This window comes from Cygnus atratus, chromosome 1, assembly GCF_013377495.2.
Source record: "Cygnus atratus isolate AKBS03 ecotype Queensland, Australia chromosome 1, CAtr_DNAZoo_HiC_assembly, whole genome shotgun sequence".
Classification (NCBI taxonomy): Eukaryota; Metazoa; Chordata; class Aves; order Anseriformes; family Anatidae; genus Cygnus; species Cygnus atratus.
In genome coordinates this window covers 30,775,995-30,792,225 of record NC_066362.1, presented here as the reverse complement: position 1 = coordinate 30,792,225, position 16,231 = coordinate 30,775,995, and the positions used below count along the sequence as shown (strand labels likewise).

At 36.1% G+C, this 16,231-nt stretch overlaps 1 protein-coding gene across 30 annotated transcripts in view; it reads right to left on the bottom strand.

The window, feature by feature from the left end:
- Positions 1-634: 634 nt before the first annotated feature.
- The window catches only part of NRCAM (neuronal cell adhesion molecule), a 58,916-nt gene continuing 43,319 nt past the window's right edge, over positions 635-16,231 (bottom strand). For 27 of the 30 annotated variants that reach the window (XM_035543955.1, XM_035543965.1, XM_035543956.1 and 24 more), the window contains 3 exons: positions 13,171-13,302; positions 10,573-10,651; positions 635-872 (listed from right to left, as the gene is read on the bottom strand). In XM_035543955.1, the coding sequence (XP_035399848.1) occupies positions 635-872; positions 10,573-10,651; positions 13,171-13,302 (449 nt within the window). The other 3 variants (XM_035543970.1, XM_035543952.1, XM_035543978.1) reach the window with 2 other exon arrangements.

Sequence of the window (16,231 nt, the reverse complement as noted above, 5' to 3'; positions counted from 1 at the left end):
AGGCTATAAAGTAATAGGAGCAAAGAGCAGATAATAGGGTCTCATTAAGCATCAGCAAATGCAAGTGTCATACTTAAATCATTTAGCAATTATATACTGTACATACTGTTCCTAACTGTCTTGCAAAAAGACATATGATAGCTAGACATTAAGTCACCAATTTCACAACAATGTCCACAAAGACATTGAAGTTCTATATAATACTACTATAACACTCTGACAATGAAAATGGAATTCATATCCAGGGATTCAGCCGAGGATTGCATAACGAACTGTCCAACCATGTTTTTATAGTGTACATGAGATTGTGAATTGTGTAGCATCTTTTTCATGCATTATACCATATTTTCAACAGAAAACAAAATTAGAAGTCAATGTTATTTTTTAGTGTCAGTTCCTTTTAAAAAAAGTATGGAAACCCAAGTTTCGAACAAAATTTGAATTTCGTATTTTGATTCATACTAACATACCACTTGATGTGTCATCATACTGAGAAATTGTATTGACTGGCATGTTCTCATAGCATAAACATTTTGAGGTGAGGAGCTTTGTTACCTGCATGTTCATAGTATGAGAAGGAGGATGTACAAGTGCTTTAAACAAACAGAGGACACAAGGGGATCGAGTTCTTTGATTACACAAATGAATTCATGGCATTTACAGGAGAAGGAGCCTCAGAACTTTCATTTCCTTCTGCAGGTTCTTTCTCTTTTTTACCACTGTATTGTCCAATAAAGGAGCCATCCTCATTGAACTGACCATTTACACCTTCTCCATAGTCAACTAAACTATCATCACTGTCTTCTTTTTTCACAGTTCTGTCTGAAGGTGTCCGGCTTCCTTTTTTTAGAGGTTTATGGTCCTCTGCATCACTGGAGACACAAACAAACAAACAAAATGAATTAACTGATGTACGATTCATTAAGGCAAAATCAGACATGCATGCAGAGTTTATAAAAAGCATGTGTGCAGCCCTATAATCCTTTAGTAAACCCACATCACATTGGAGAGACAAGTCAATATGATGCAGTTGACATGAATACATGGTGTAGTAATGGTTTAAACAGCAAATGTCCTCAGTGGAGGGCGGGGTTTTTGTGGTTTTCTTTTTTTTTTTTCATCGTGCATGACTTGTGCAAGGGCATAAGACTTGTGCCCTTGGCTTGGAAGCAATTTAGATGCAACTGCAAGCATTAAAAAGTGGGTTGTAAAGTTACAAAAAAATAATTTATTTATTCCTCAGAGTAACAAGCTTATGATGTGCTGTGAAGTTAGTCTGTTAAACTTATTTTCTTTGACTCCTTCAACACAAATGAAGAATGAACTTAGTTAAATGGGATATACTGGTTTTCTTTACTAGTACAAAGAAAATAAAATGCTGCATTTCAAATAATTTGTTACATAATGCAGGCCAGACTTGCAATTTTCAGCCTTACCTTTCAAGAGACCTATATATTCCATTAAAAGGGTGCAGAAGAAACAAATGAAAATAGCCTAAGAAGAAAAGCAAAGTCCATATCCTGATAGTGATCAGTATTTTATCAATAATAAGTTGCTTTTAAAATTGCTAAAACATTTACTCTATAGAGGTAAAGCAACAATTCAGCTTACAGTAGCCAGAACTGAGCAGTTAAGAGGTTAGTTTTTGGTTAGTTTTTTTTCATTACTTATCAGATCAACCTCTCTATCTTAATCCATAACTAGTAACATGTTCTGGCATTGATGATGATGATCTGGAGCACAACAGAAAAGAAGAAAAGAAAGAAAGGCAGCGAAGAAGGATCCCTTTAGCAAAGCACTGCAGTCTCTCCCTCGTTGGTGGAAAAGCTGCAATGCCATCAGCAACCCTGAACAAATTTGTAGCTGAGATAAGCCTGTATTTTATGAAATAGATCTAGTTGGTCTATTTCTGAATACTTAACACTGCACTTCAGTTTCAAGGTGAAGATTTCAGCAGTAGCTCCAAACCATTTCTAATTAAAAAACACTACAGGCATCTGCACTTATGGGTGCAATTGCCTTAAACGAAACACAGGACTTTATATAGGTACCAAAGAGCAAATGATTATTATTATTTACTTCCAATTCAAGGAAAATATAAAGAAATGTACAGAATATCAAGTAAATAAAAATATATTTACAATATCCACATTATTAGATGGAATCAAAGCAATAAAGTATGTACAAGGTCACACAGGTTATACTGTTAGCTAATAAATGCCCTATTGAGAAGCATTTCACTGTTGCAAAAAAACATTACATTAATTTTCCATCAAGCTGGTACTCCTCATCTCCTCGTCCTTTTTTGGCTTTGGAAGATTTCAAGTTTTCACGTCTTAAAAGAAGTATGCCTCTACTATGCAGACAATTTTAAAAAAATGCATACCAGAGATTTTACTTTTCTATGCATACACAGAAGTAGTAGGAACATCTATCTTTCTAACATGTAAGAAAAACATCATGTTAAAATTAAAATGCACAAAGGCCAAAACTCTAAACTTGATCATATTGGCTTAACTTTGTTTTTAGTTATTGCTGTGTACATGGCATGAGGATAAATATCACTGATCTTCTGTGCCCACTGATAATGCAAACATTTAGGTTATTAACACTTAAATGAATTCTAGTTGAAAATGTCAATCATCTAGCAGCAAAGTGCATATGTTTATGACACTGCAAACATGAGCAGATTACAAAGACATCACTCATTTGGAGATTGTTTTGGAAGGAACCTGTATGAAAAAGGCTGAAGAACATAGTATTTAAAAATTGCATGAGTCTCCTTGTCAGATAGCAATGTACTTTCTTCATTGCCCACATTTGAGGGCATTAGAGTCATTAAAATAGGCTATACAAAAGCAATGAAGACCAAACCCTCACTTTGAAATAGTATCGGGTCCTAATCCCCAAGAAAAATGACCTGAAGTGTTTAATGACTTTGAGGTAAGAGCATTTAGTGAAGAACGTTGCTTCATAATTGCTTACACTGTAGTATTCAGGAATGAAAACAAATTAAAAAATGCATTTGTACCCTATTCCAACTAGTCAAGAAACTCTGTGCAAATGTTCTAAAGTGTGATCTTATCTAGCATAATTCACTAGGCTGGAAATGCACAGTAAATAAATAAGACACCACCACCGTATGAAAAAATATCCACATTTCAGACATTTTTGTGTTTAATCCAATAAAAAAGTTCGATTTTAATTTATAACCTAGATAAATCTGGGTAGGGGAACTTTTGCTTTGTGTTGCTCTTAGGGTTTTTCGATTGTATTTTTGTAAACAAAATGTATTTATATGCCAAATAATAAAGAAATACTTACACAGATGGATGCAATGTGTCTTTGTTTTTTCTATGTTTTAGTAAGGATGCAGATTCTACTGTCTGTATAATTAAAAACAAACAAACAAAACTACAGATTCACCCAGGACTGCACGTGCATGGAGGTGGGCACTGGTATAAGAGCACAGTTACAGCAGATGCAAAACTAAATCTGCACCTGAGTATTCACTCCATTTTTTCACCATAAAAGTCCAGAAAGAAGTTCTGCCAAAACTCTGGCAGTGAAAAAAAGAAAAGGGATTACCCAAGGTGCTTTCCACTCCTTGCTCAGGAAAAGGAAACACATTGCATGGTACCTTGATTCAAGCTGGATTCTAAACTCTCGTAGTAGATTAATACAATGTTTTGGTTGGAAGGGAAAGAAACAGAGGATAAAAGAGAAAAGAGGAGACAGAGAAAAAAAGTGAAGGCATCAATATTTTGGACTGCACGTTTGTAACCCTGAGGGTGCAAAATAAAGAAGGGACCCTGGTGCTCTGGGGAAATGAATGAGTTTTCTGTGTGCTGCCAAGAAGCAATCTACAAAAGCCACTGAGTTGTCCCATTATGAATACTGATGCCCAAAGAACTATAAAACACTTTATGCTTTAGAACATATAATAATATATTGCAAAAACATGTTAAAGTCAGAACTTTTGATACAGTATCTGCAAGATTTGCTAATCTTGTTTCTGATTGTTCATAAAACTATTCCAAAATTCAAACAGAATAGATCAAGATCTATTAAAATAGATCTTTCAGTTTTTGTTTGCGATTTTGCTTGCTGACTTTTAAACTTATCTAGTGTAATACCCTGAAATGAAAAATAAGGTACAAATTGGGTTAACTAAAATTACAGTTGGAAAATATAAGAAGTATTTTGAAATGTGTCATGTATGCAGTGCCTTCAATTAAGAGTGAGACAGTAAGTACTGAAAAGGAACAAAACAAGAGGTGAGAATGTGTAAGAATTTTATATTTAGATCAGATGACCATGACAGTTAAGCTCAGGGATACTTTTATGATTTGTTTTCTTAGAAATGATTTCCATGCCACTAGCATTTTAAGGATGAAAGTTTGTTAATAAAGACGCACCAGTCATTTTCGTATGTACTAAGATGTACCAGGCATTTCTTGCCCCTTCAATAAGGATAGTGCATTTAGTATTAAAGCAGACTCTAAAAGTTTTAAATATTTTTCACAAATGATTGCTAATATATGAATACATGTATCTTTTCCCTTCATTTAATGAAACATATAGCAAACTTGCAGCTAATGATTAAGAGAGATGAAGAAGTATGGAGGTAACAATAATGACGTGTAAATGCAAAGTACAAACTTATTTTTTAAAAAAAGTACTTCCATTTCACAAGCTCATCAGTTATTGAAAGAAATATGTACCTTGAAATCTCCTTTCTTCTTTCAACTTTTCAATTTTTCTTCCTTAGATATGGGTACATGCAGCAACCAGTCAGAATGGGGAGGACAGTATTACGATGCCTCTGCAGTCCAGCAGGCAACTAGTTCCCACTAAACTTTGCCACATTCATGAACATGCAAAACAACTCAATATATGGTTAGCAATATACTACTTTTCCTCATAACACAACTGTCAGATGAAAGGCAACACAAAACAAACAAAATGGGTAAAGCATTCTGGGCTATTTTCTGGGCAGAAAGAGGATGCTGAGGATGGAATTTGTTGGTAGTAAATTTCTTTTTCTGTGCCTTCAGGTCAACAGCCCAGAGATGTTTAAGTATAAGCAGCCACATAAAGCCTCAGAAGGGTTACAGGACCTTGCACTGTGGCTTTCCTGTAGACTCCAGGAGAACTTCTGCCCCAACACCTAATGGATTTCTGCTCACACTCTTAAATTGATTGGGATCCCGAGGACTGTGCAGGTAAAGAATTCTTTCCCTATGCACTTAAGCACCTGTATCAATTCAGATTTCAAAACTTTTTACTATTTCCAATCTAGCTAAGACAAAATAACTTATTTTTCTGAGTAGGTTTTCTTTAGCATGTCTAATATTTGATCTTCAATCTTAGCAGAATCTGCAAAAAACAGGAGATTAAGCTCTGGCTTTAAACGGCAGCAGGTTGAAAAAGCTGTTGTTAGCCAAAGAGTCTGACCTACTCCTAGTAAATATCTTAAAGAAAAATCTGCTCGAGATAAATTTAAGCAAACCTTCCACCTTTGCTATTTCTGGAGGAAAAATGTTCAAACGGGAATCAAAGCAATGATTTAAAAAAACAGGTGACAGAGATGCTCAAGAATTAAAATAAGAACCATCAAAGAAAGCATGTGTGTGTGAATGAGGACACAGTAAGATCATTGCCAAATCCAATCAGACTATTTAGAGACTAAAATCCTCCAGGCAGTCTGCGGACATCACAGCTTGTGCTAGAAGGGATTGACCTTAGAATTATTGTGGTGAGGCAAAAATCATTGCTAGATACCCCTGGAAACAAACCTAGGCTGCAATAAATCTTCATAAGTACAGCATAAAAAAAATACTGTTGTAGTTACATACTACATCCTCATCGTTAATCAACCTAGAAAAAGAAGGAAGACTAATAGATTATCTGACAATCAAAGAACTCTCCACCAATCATTTCCAGAAAGTCTTTCATAGCATAGCTAGGAATGTCTTGGAAAAATAGTTTGTGACAAAAGTTGAAGACAAGAGGCAAAAGAATTCAACAAAATGTGTGAACATACTGTGTAACCATAGTAGCAGTCCTGCTACTGCCTTGATCTTTGATCTTCCTAAGGAGATTTTACGGAGTACAAGAGGACAAATACACTTGGATATCATGTAAGAAGAGACATGAAAAGCTATACTTTCATACTTCCTGTAAAGCTAACTTAGAAATGCATGCTTGCATCCTCCTCCCAACCCTCCCCTGAATTCACAGGTCTGTAGATGACATAAATTCTTAATTTCTCTTACTTTATGGCCCAGGATGGAAACTTAGGCTGATTTCTATATCTGCGCTGACCAGAACAGGAGCTCTGTATAGTCTTTATTTTAAATTTAAATATAAACATACATTTTCACTATTAGTTGTATGTCTTGCAGTTTCTTGATGTAGGCATTGACTGTCCACAATTCAGTGTCTTCTCTAACTGAGGAAACCACTGGGGCTGTAGTGAAATCAGCTTGCTATAAAAACGACTTCTAGAGGCACTGTTTTCCCTTGCTATGTAAAGATGCAGTAAAGCCACCAGTTACACAAACAGCGCATACCCAGTCATTCATTCTGTGGTTCCTGAAACACCTAGGTTTTTTAGAGCATTATTTCCTCTTTAGAAAAATCTGGATGTTGGCAGGTTCTGCAGAGACCTGCTCTTAGAAGAAAAAACCCAGTGGAAGAGTGCAAAACTTCAAAGTCCAAGCAACCCCAGAATACTGAGAAGCCTACAAACTGAGTGTGACAAAAAACTCCCCTAAATCTGAGACCTATGACTTCTCTAGAAAATCATAATTAATCATTAAGATTTAAGTCATTTAATCAGTTAAATCTTATTTTGAAACAACAAATTTTCTAACTATCGGCATTAGCAATTAAGCATTGTCTAGAAATATTGAAGTTTATTCAGTATAAATTTCTAAATCCTTCACTCTTCCCAGTTCCTGAGAAAAGAAGCCAGCCTATGTTCTTAGAAAGTTCCTTTTGATGGTCTGGTGTCTCTCTGAAAATGAGATGTACTTTCATAGTTGGCATGGAATGAATGTGAGAACTTATACTTTCTTTTCCCTCCTTTAAACTTCGGAGGAGAATGGAAGTAACTCAGAGACTTGCGAGGATAAGAAAATGAAGAGCTTCGAAGAGAGCTTTTTTTTTTCAGCTGTTGTGAGGAACATTTGTGTTCTGCAAAGTCCTTCATGATCTGGACCAAGGATTCACCAAATAGCTTGCCACCTGTGTATGGTAAAGACAGTAGTTGACATTTGAGATCTAGTGATGAGGTCCAAGGACGTAGCCATATAGCTCTCCAGGCTACTGTGAGGCATGCCATATTTTTAACTGTGAGTCTAAGAGAATCCTCAGCTGCATCATGGATAAAATTAGCTGCAAGTTTACATAGCCTACGTTTCCTTCGTATAGCACCAGGTGGGACCCGTTTTATTTTGATTCTGGCTCGTTCTTCCTCCAGCCATATGAGTAACGCTCTAGAAGCATAAGTGCAATAGATAGATACTCCAAGCTGGGCTGCAACCAGCTTGAAAGATCTTTTAATTGCTTCCTCAATCTTTCTATCAGTAGGATCTTTAGGGAGAGCATCCCCATTAGCAGGCATTGAAAGCACAGAATCACCAGTAACCAATGCCCTGTCTACCTTAGGCAAAGTCCCCCACAAAGCAGCTTTATCCACTGGAAGAGGATACAGCTTACATAGGACTGCTGGGGCTTCATGTTTTGCCTCAGGATTACTCCATATTCTACAGACAAGATTTTCCACTGCTGAATGGATAGGAAGTGCATTATCTCCCTTGCCTTCTTCAGATAAGATAGGCAGTTCTTCTGCAGGGTGTTCACATTTGGAAGTTTTCAACATTAACGCTCTTTTAATGTGCTTGAACAGATAATTCTGATTCTCCATGTCAAACCTACGCACAGCATCTGGTCCTTCTTGGTCTTCTGTAGGGGATTCAGATGACATTTCCCCATCTTCAGGGGATGATTCAACCTCCAAAGCCTTGTCAGCCTCAGCTTTCTCCTTCACAGAAGCTGTTTGGTCTTTTAAACCGTCCATAGAGTCAGTCTCAAAAGTCTTGGAACTGGTCCCAGCTGCTAGTAGAGGAACCACTGGAACTTCTGTAATTGGTACCCTGGGGTGCTTCACTGAGTGGGACCTAGCCTGTGCCACAGAAGTTATACTTTGTCTGGCTGCTGTCAGCGCATCCTTTAAGACAGTAGCTAGCTCAGGCAAAAATACAGATTTCATTAATGAATTCTTTTCAGATTCAGAGAAATGAGTAGTAGAAGGTCTTACCTTCCTGTGGTAGGAGCTCTGAGTGTCTTCTGAATCTGAGCTGTAGTCTGGGGTCTGGCTGAACCAGTGCTGGAGAGCAGAATGCTGCCTTGCCACTGAGCCACGAACTGAGTTGCAGCTGAGGGGTTGCTGGAAAGGGGGTGGCTGTCCTGCCTGAAAATCTGAGCCCTCCTCCGAACCCGTTATCTGTTGCTCAGAAGCATGATGTCTAGAGCCATGCCTGTACTTCCATTCGTCTGACCTCTTTTCCTCTTGGCAGAGGGAAGCAGAGACAGAACTAACCCCTGTGAGCTCTGAAGACTGCCTAGCCCTCCTCCTGGTGTAGGAGGTCTCTGATTTGGTGCTGGAGTATTGATCCCCTGACCTTTTGAAGAAGTTGGATCTGTCAGATCTCACAGACTTTGCTTTGGTAAAGACAGGGTCTGCTTCAGGAGAATTGGCACAGCTACCTTTTCTTTTCTTTTCCTTGTCCATTTTCTTTCCTGTCCAAGCAGACATGGACCTGAAGTGATGAAAAAAGTTCAAAATACTCGAATTTCTAGACCTTTCAAAAATTACTTTTTTGTTCAAGGGAAACCCTATAACCTTTTTCCTCAAAGAAGCACTGCATCATGGCCAGTGCCATGTGAGGCAGACAAACTGGGAATTGAGTGACTGCAGGGATGTTGGGCTGCAGAGAGGGTGCCAAGATATCTTCTGTAATCTGACTGGTTGCTGCTGCTGCCCTTTCTCTAAGGAAAAAAGAGGAAAGCCCAATATAGACTAATTACACAGAAATACATTTTAGAAAGGAGTTTTTGCATAGTAAATAGGATGAGCATATGAACAAGTCTGAAAGCTAGGCATGCAACTGTCCATTTTTACCAGGTAAGAGGCTGATAAATGCATTATAAAATCATTTAATAAAGAACTAGGTGGTTCTTTAGATTAACTCAAGCCACTTAAATATGGCAACATAAATTCAAACCTTGCTATAGGTCACACATGAAAGCAGACTTGAATAGTCTTAGTCTAGATCTGAGAACAAACATATTCAAGTAAGATCATTTGTACAATTCTGTACAAAGGTCAGTTTCTGCTCCTGAAAGTTCCAAGTACAGAAAAGCAGAGGAGCTATTAAAGGAGAATGCAAACTGGACTGGCTAGGAAAATTTATGCAGTACTTATTTACATCTGCTTCCAAACACTGCTTCACACTATTTATTTTATCAGCCAAAGTTCATTAATAAATATACACATAATGCTGTGACAAAGCGTTACACGAAAGTGATTAAGGTAAGAACAGAGTTGAATTTTTTTATTATTACATTTTTTAATCCAGGAAGAATGAACAGAAACTGCTCTTTGGCATTCAGAATTGGAAATCTATTCCAGTCAGATCCAGATGCACATTTCCCTTACAAGAGGAAGCTACAACAGCAGAGTGAATCCTTCTTGAAAAAAGTGTTTTTGCTTTGTACATTTGTAAATTGCACATCTTCAAAATAATAAAGGGTGTTTACAGTATTTTTTACACAGGGATACACTGTGAAATGCATTATAACACCCAGGTAAAATATAACAGCATGGATATACTTAGAAACTAAGAACATTATTTCCTGTACTAATTAAAAACCATCAAGCAAAATGCTGGTTTTTTTTTTCTTCTTTTTAAAAAAACAAACAACAAAAAAACTATACTCCTAATTATTATGTGAACAGACTTAGCAAAGTGTGTGCTTTTTGTGATGTCAGGAGATTCAGCTAGCCTACATTTAAAATAAAGGAATAAAAGCTGTGTCACGTGCTTTGAAGCTTCTTTCCTGATTTTTTGCACTGAAATACATGAAACCGAGATCTGCTTTTTCCTGTAGGACATTCCCTCACCTCCATGTTCAATACATTGTTATTGGATTAGGTGTTAGTATTGGGTGCCATCTTAAATGCATTCATTTTCCAGTCGATGGAACACGAGATTTTCGTTATTAAATTTCAATTAGAAATTTATTTTCAGAAACCATAATGTGAGATATGCCCTAACTGAAAGGACTTGCCTCGGTGGCTTACTCTAAACTCTCAATTCATAAATTGTGTGTGTTACATTTTTTTCTGATAGTGTAGTTGAAATGCTGTCTATAGTTCTACAAAACACTGGATGCAGAATCTTTCTCAACACTGAAAAAAAGTTAGTTGTGAATTAGTAAGTGTGACATATAAAGGACGTGTGATATGAACAGTGAACATGACAAACCACATCAGCTGCTCACCTGTATTCACCAAATGTTCCATCATCTTCCTTCATAGGCTGTATTTCTGGGTCAGCATGTGCATCCTCCTTTTCCTTCACTAAAATATTTGAAATAGTAATTTTTATCATTAAACTTAAATGCTCGAAACCTCAAGACCCTAATTTTTAAATTGATCGCATTTGGCAGGAATGTGGCTTGAATAAAAATCATTTTTTGAGCTAGGGCCTTAGATTGTTACATGTTTTCTTTTAAATAAAAAAAATTATTTATTAGTTATAGAATCTTATTCAAGTGCAAAATACTGCATTGGTAAAACTTTTTCTTCCTTTCATTTCCAATTAAAGATTTGCTAAAAATCTTAGTAAAAATGCTTTCTCTACTTATGTTATTAGTAGAGCTATTGTTTACTGAAATCTGAACAATTTAGTTTTACTTATGCATGCTCCATATTGCCTCTCAATATTACTCCCATACTGATTGATAACAATGAATCAAATTCACTTATGTTCACTGTTAGCTTCTGTCTGCTTCCATGTCATGCACTAACAATGCAGTAAAGGTATTGCAACAGTCTCCAGGGAATTTCAAATAGCATTTAAAATATATTAATATTGGAAAAAAGTAGGTTTGGTCTGTTCATTCCTTCTTTTCTATAGCATGATCAAAAGCAAGACAAAAACACCTAGACTGGAAGCTACATTTAACACAATCGTATCTCTTGCACATCCCTGTTACAGGCTTAGTAATCTTGTCATCATTCTCTGGTAAGAATGGAGGAATCTTGCATTAGTCTTTGCATGTAACCTGTCCCTATACAAGTACGTAGCACTGTGTTCTTAAACACAGAAACCTGCTAGTACCTGAGGAAACAGATGTTTATAGAAGACATACATTTCTATAAATTAAGATTGTTGACAGAATAAAATAATATACTGGCTTCAAAAAAATCTTCACTATCGTTCTTCCCTTTTCTTTTTTCCTTTCTGGCACTGTGGCTATTCAAATCCTTCCCTTGTTTATCAGATAGTTACATAATCCAATATACAATCTCTTATCTTTTATTCTGGTAATTTCCACACTTAATTTGTACATCATTAGTTTATACACTCTTATTTAAGATGATATGAATCATTCCTGACAGTAATCTATAATTATGATAATGTGTAACACCTTGAAATCTGTCTGCTATAATTTCATACTGAAATAATTTACCACTTTTTTATGACAATTGGTAATCTCAAGATGACATGCTAAAATTAAGACAAAAAAAGAATTAACTGTGCTTTGCATTTGTCACTTCATTGGTGGAACGCTGCATTTCCACTGACACAGGAAATACAATTAGCTCCAGAGTCACTGTTATAAACATGAGTACATGCTCACTGTGGAAATCTTATCATACACAGTAAAGGTCTGCCATATCTAGTCATTGGGTATATCCATGTAAGTGTGTTTATGTATATATAAGTATGCATAAAAGAGTTAATACCTTCCATGTGATAAATCTGCAGAAGCACAGAAAAGAAGGGCATAGCAAAGACCTCCACAAAGTAATGACATCCTTAGCATCCAACTGTCTCCTACACTTTTACTGTTTTACCATCTTCCGGATGGTGGCTCACTCCAAGTTCTCTCAAATTACCCTTTGATGCCCTCTTGAAGTCCACTCATACCTCACTCCTGCTCTCAGATCCTGTCACTACTATTGTAGGCAAACTTGATGTCACTTGATGTCTGTTTTCTACAGAGTTTTAGTCTACGGAGCTGCTCCATAGGCACAGATATTAGATGGGGGAGAGATATATATGAAACATATACACACACATGGATACATAACAAATTTATGTCTTCTATAATGTCCCAGGGGATAGAAGAGGTACATTGTACAGTTCCAATTTTTTAGTTACAAATTATAAAATATATTTGGCCATTGCTAGTCTAATACTAAAAAAAAAAAAAAAAAAAAAAAAAAGGAAGAAAAAGAAAAGCTCTTATGAATAAAAACTTACAAAACAAAACAAACAAACAAACAAACAAACAAAAAATCAACAGCCTAACCGGAGGATGATATCTTGAAATTTAGATGCAAAAATACTGAGTCTGCAGAAGACAGATTCTGAGAAGGAGGATAAAATATTTGAAACAAAATACTGTATTAAGGGATCTATCCTATGAAATGCTGCACTCCCAGGACATCTAAGTGACATGGCAGCTATGATATGGTATATGTTTCCATACCTTCTCCAATTAAATTCTAACTCAGCTCATTTCAGTGGGTTAAAACACATTTGCATTAGACTTCAGAGGAGAATGGGACATGCAGTACTGGTAGTACAACCAAGTACATCAATCAAAGCTCAACCTTCTCTAAAGTGATCATGTAGTCATTTGACCTTCCAGGGATGAAGGAGACGCTCTTCATACGCTTAAAAGGATTGAAGTTTTCTACCAATGGGCAAATTACTCCCAACAAGCCTACCAAATGATAGGACTGATCTCCTATATACACAATGTAAATGCTAACCAGCAGCAAATGTAATTTCTCCAGTAAACCTGAGATCTGTCTTAAATGGATTACTAGTAGATAATTTTTACTCTTGTTGTTATATATCATACCTGGATATTTGCCACCCTTATTCCTCCTGATGAAGCAAACAATCAGTAAAATCAAGATAAGAAGAGCAACAGCACACATAAGACCAATGAACCATCCTTGAGTAGCAATGTCAACCTGCCGACTTGCCATTGCTAGAGAACAGAAGAAGAAAAAATATTATGAGATGCTTTCCTGAACTAAAATGTTATATTAATTAAAATAAATAATACAGTACACAACATTTATTAATTAAAGAATAACAGTCATTGTGAAAATTAGTATTAAGAAAAACAGTGATACTGTGAATATTTTCATTATTTAAAACGTTTCCAAGTACAAGCACACAGAACTTACTTTTGAAAATACAAGAATTCTGCCAACTTACTTCAACATTTTGACTTAAGAACTATTTTGCAAAACATGTACACATACTATATTGCTTTTCACAAATCTCAAAACTATTCTCAACCATTTTACATTAATTAAATGACTGAAATGAAATTGCAAATTATAATTCACACAAACACTTAGATTGCATTATCAAAATGAATAAAAAGCCAGTACTCATTAGCTAATGCACACCCATTAGTCTGAAACAGAGAAACAGATGGGTCATTCAAGGCCCTAACATTCAATTCCAACTAAAAATCAACAATGAAGCATCCTTTAAAGCCTTATTAAGCATAATGTTTTCTTCCTCTCCTCAGACCTGTACCTCATCCTACAATTTATCATGATTGCCATAATTTAGCATTAGTGAGGACTTAACACAAGGCAATTGGGAAGCCTTTCCTTGGCACTGTTTCTCTCCAATTGCCAACTCTAGCTGGAAAATGATGTAAATGATAGGCAAACTACACAGAAAACACTACAGCCACTAGTGAGGGCAGGAATTGTCTGTGTGGTTTGGTGGCTGGAACCCTCCTTCTAGTCTCTAACATAGTATTTGGAAACACTACAGGCAACTGGCCTTAGGATTTGCTGCTGGGAGAAAGTGGGAAAGGTGATAGGAGTTGGGAACGTGGGCTATAGAAGAAGACATGAAGGGGAAGAAGGAGGACATCCATTGAACCCTTGCTTCCATTGAAGTGGAGGACACAATGCATAAATAACAGAGAAATGTGAAAGGCCCAGAAAAGATTTCCACCTCTCCTTTGAGACGATATGTCTTTAAGGGAAGGCTCATAAAAGGACATCACAGACAACCTGTTTTTTTTTTCAGTGGAGCATTGACTGTCCAAGCTCATTGAGCTTGGATTGTCAGGGTGATACAGCACGAACTCTCTTCTCCTTACAAGACATGGAGAATGCCAACTGGGAAGAGTCCTGTGCTGGTGCTGTCCTTTGAACAATGCCGCAGCCTTCCTTGGCAGACAGCTAGCTGACAAGAGACTGCACTGGACTGGCAAGCACGCTAACAACAAAATGTAACAATATTCTGTTATAGGCCAGAATTCAAGCCCATGTCTCAATGTTATTTATTAGTTAAGACAGAGGCTGACACAGCTAGCTTGACAACATCCGTGCTATATGGTCCTAGATTCCCGAGGGTCTTCCACCGACTGTATGAAAACTGTAAGTACCTCTGAGTACTATATAAACCATTTTTGCATTGAAATGTCTAAGTTATATGTATGTATACAGCCTTTATACAAATATACATATTTATACTTTATATACTGTATATAAATATATAAACAAAAGTGGCAATCTTAAAAAACAAAATCACAAAGGTAATCTTCCTCTGAATTGTAAATCAAATTAATATAAATTTTGTTTCCATATTAAGGTTAAAATTATTTTGAGTTTTGTACATATGCATTTGTAATAAGGCATTAAAGGTTGTATAATAAATACTGTAGCAAAATGCAAAAGCACATTTAACATTCAAACGTAGTAAGAAATAGCAACAAGCAAAACAACTCATGCATAAAAATATGCTGGATAGATGGGAAAGAGTAAAGGTGAAAACTTACTTATGCAGCTTCCTTAACTTATTGCATATCCAGTAGGAAAATGTTTCTAGACCTCAGTGCAACTTTAAAAATGGCACAGAATTTCCTGTGTACTCTGAGGAAATTATCTGCCTCAGGCAGAAAGACATTTATTTACTCTTGTTGAACTGCTAATGCAGAAGCCAATGCAACATACTGTACTGGTATGCTCAAAAGATGAAACCACGCAGTATTAAGATGTTCTACAAGAATGCTTGCTAAAGAAAAAATTAAGGCAAAAGCCTCATTATTCCAAACATTGCAGTTTCTTTCCTAATTGTAAGCATTGGAAAGCATTCTATATTCCAATAATTTTCCCTTTGCCCACTTCATTTTTTTGCAATGTTTAAAAACTTTAATCTAGACTCAAGACAGTATGACATAACTTTTTTTTTTGTAAGAAATATGCTATATCATTAGATTAAGAATCATGAGCAATATTGTATATTGAGCATTTCCTTGATCAAAAAGCATAAAAGAGAGTCTTTAAGTTCTCTTTAAATTCCCTTCTTCCTTAACTACTCAAAGATATCAGCCAAGGTTCATTCACAGTTATGTACAGGATTCCTTATTTATTGGTTCGGTATTTTTTGTTCAGAGAGATGCTTTTGGGAAGATTTCTGTTCTGCTTGTTTTGAATTATACTACGATCTTGATCCTTTCTTTACTGCTGCTTTAGGCTTTGGGTTTTTGTGTATTTGCATAAAATTGTACCTATTGGCATTTATACCATTTGCTTTCTCTGGCATAAATAACCTCTCTGCTTAGCCCATATACGTTTGCTTAGCACTGTTATTCAGCACCATGTTTTCAAATTTTTGCTGCAACATGATAAATTGTCAACAGAAATGGAACAAAACAAGGCAAAAAATTATGATTTTAGAAAGCACTCACTTTCCAACTGGTATATTCATAATTTACTTTGTTGTCCGATAAATATTACATATCGTTCAAGCATATTTTCATATTTAACTACTTTCTTAAATCATAACATTCTGGAGTTGGTGAAGCTCCTGCTAAACAACTATGCATGGACCAAAATGCTTGGAATGAGTAGAAGTGGCTATCATATACAAACAGATAATAA